We start from the raw sequence: 1,821 nt of genomic DNA, 5'->3' as shown, positions 1-1,821 counted from the left end.
TGTACTCCAAATAAATATAAGGATCTAAGATGCCGACAAAGTAAATACTTGAATATAGCTGTATTGTCTAATTGGAAAGATGTGATTTACTGTGGGTAAAGTCCAAGGTGAATAATCCATTGGAAATCTAAGGTTGGAAAGTGCTGAAATATTCCATATTTTATGGGAGGATCCTGATTTAAAACAGTTCTGTTCAGGCAATAAGAAACATATGCCTATACATGTAAGGGAGCTAGGCCTATTGGGTTAATACAACGAGCCATGGGGTAAGAGCCAAGAAACTTACCTCTACCACTTATTGTCCTAGGCAAATCTCCTAGGAGCTTCGTGTCCTAGTTTTCCCTATAATACAATGAACATAAGTTTATCTACATCCTACTTGGCTCTAAGATATATTGTGGGACTAAAGAAAATTATGGATATGAATCTTCTTTGAGAAAGGCCATCCTCATATAAAAATCATTATTATTATTTTTTACTAAAAAAATGATGATTCAAAGTACTTGAAAGAAACCTTGAAACTCTATGTCATTATGATTCTGCATTGGATAGAGTGTTGGACCCGGATTCAGGATAAATTGAGTTAAAACCCTATCTCAGACGCTTACTATCTATGTGACCTTGTTCAAATCACTTGACTTCTCTCTGTCTTGGTTTCCTCATCTGTAAAATGGTGAAAATGACAGCAGCAACCTTCCAGAGTTGTTGACAGAATCAAATGAGATTATATTTGTAAAGTACTTTGAAAACCTTAAAGTGCTCTACAAATGATAGTTGTTATTAATATTGTTATTATTATTATTACTACTGTAATTATTTGTGTGTGGTACAGTCAACACAGTACTGAATTTGGAATCAAAAGGATATGAGTCCCAGTCCTGACTCAGACACACTAGTTGTGGAGCACCAAACAAGTCACCTGACTGCTATCAGCCTCAGTTTCCTCATCTATAAAATAGAAATATTTGTAAATAAAAACAACTATTTCATTCTGTTGTTGTGAGGGTTAAATGAGGTAATATATATATATATATATATGCATTTGCAAACCTTCAAGCTCTATACAATAGCTACCTATTATTATTCTTACAGAATGTTATGCTGTAATGTTTGGAAAAAATAGCCACAGACTCAGGATGGCTTGGAGTCAAACCCTGCCTCTGGCACATGCTGCTTGGGTGGCTCTAGGCAAGTCATTTGAACCATCAATATTTTAGACTTTATTCTATAAGATTTTCAGTTACAAAGAAAATGTCAATCTCTATTGGTAGAGGGAATTTCCTCACCCAGGAGGAAATCAATAAAGTTATACGTCCAGTCCTCATCCTTAAAATTATCATTAGTATTATTGGAGGTGGCTTGGAGAACTTGGAGTCAAGAAGACTTGAATTCAAATCCCATTTCAGATGTTAGCTGTATGACCCTGAGAAGTCACTTAACCTCCATGTGCCTTAGTTTCCACCTCTGTAAAATAAGCATGATAATAGCAGCTATCTCAAAGGATTGTTGTGAGGATCAAATGAGTTAAAATATGTGAAGCACTTTGTGAACCTTAAAGCTATATAAATAATGAGAATAATTATTATCATTGAAATGCAAAATTTAAAAAGAAAAAACAAATAGATAAATGGAAGTTATGAGGGAGGAGAGAAAACTCCATGCCTGGAATGGAATACCTTCTTGCCTCTGCCTCTGCCTCTTAGAATTCCTCACTTCCTTCAAGATGTAGTTCAATTACTACCTTATACATGAAGTTTTTCCTCAATTGCCTGAACTTCTCCTGACCTCTTCACTAACCACCATATATTATATTCTGTATAA

General features: G+C 34.8%; 1 protein-coding gene across 1 annotated transcript in view; it reads left to right on the top strand.

Moving 5' to 3' along the window:
- Positions 1–261: 261 nt before the first annotated feature.
- Positions 262–1,821, top strand: part of AJAP1 (adherens junctions associated protein 1) — a 127,397-nt gene continuing 125,837 nt past the window's right edge. Inside the window, exon 1 of the mRNA XM_027843887.1 lies at positions 262–266. Coding sequence (XP_027699688.1) covers positions 262–266 — 5 coding nt within the window. The remainder of the gene's footprint in view (positions 267–1,821) is intronic.

The sequence above is a fragment of the Vombatus ursinus genome, unplaced genomic scaffold (genome assembly GCF_900497805.2).
Source record: "Vombatus ursinus unplaced genomic scaffold, bare-nosed wombat genome assembly UNPS02014932.1, whole genome shotgun sequence".
NCBI classification, from domain to species: Eukaryota; Metazoa; Chordata; class Mammalia; order Diprotodontia; family Vombatidae; genus Vombatus; species Vombatus ursinus.
This window is presented reverse-complemented; position numbering and strand designations above follow the sequence as displayed.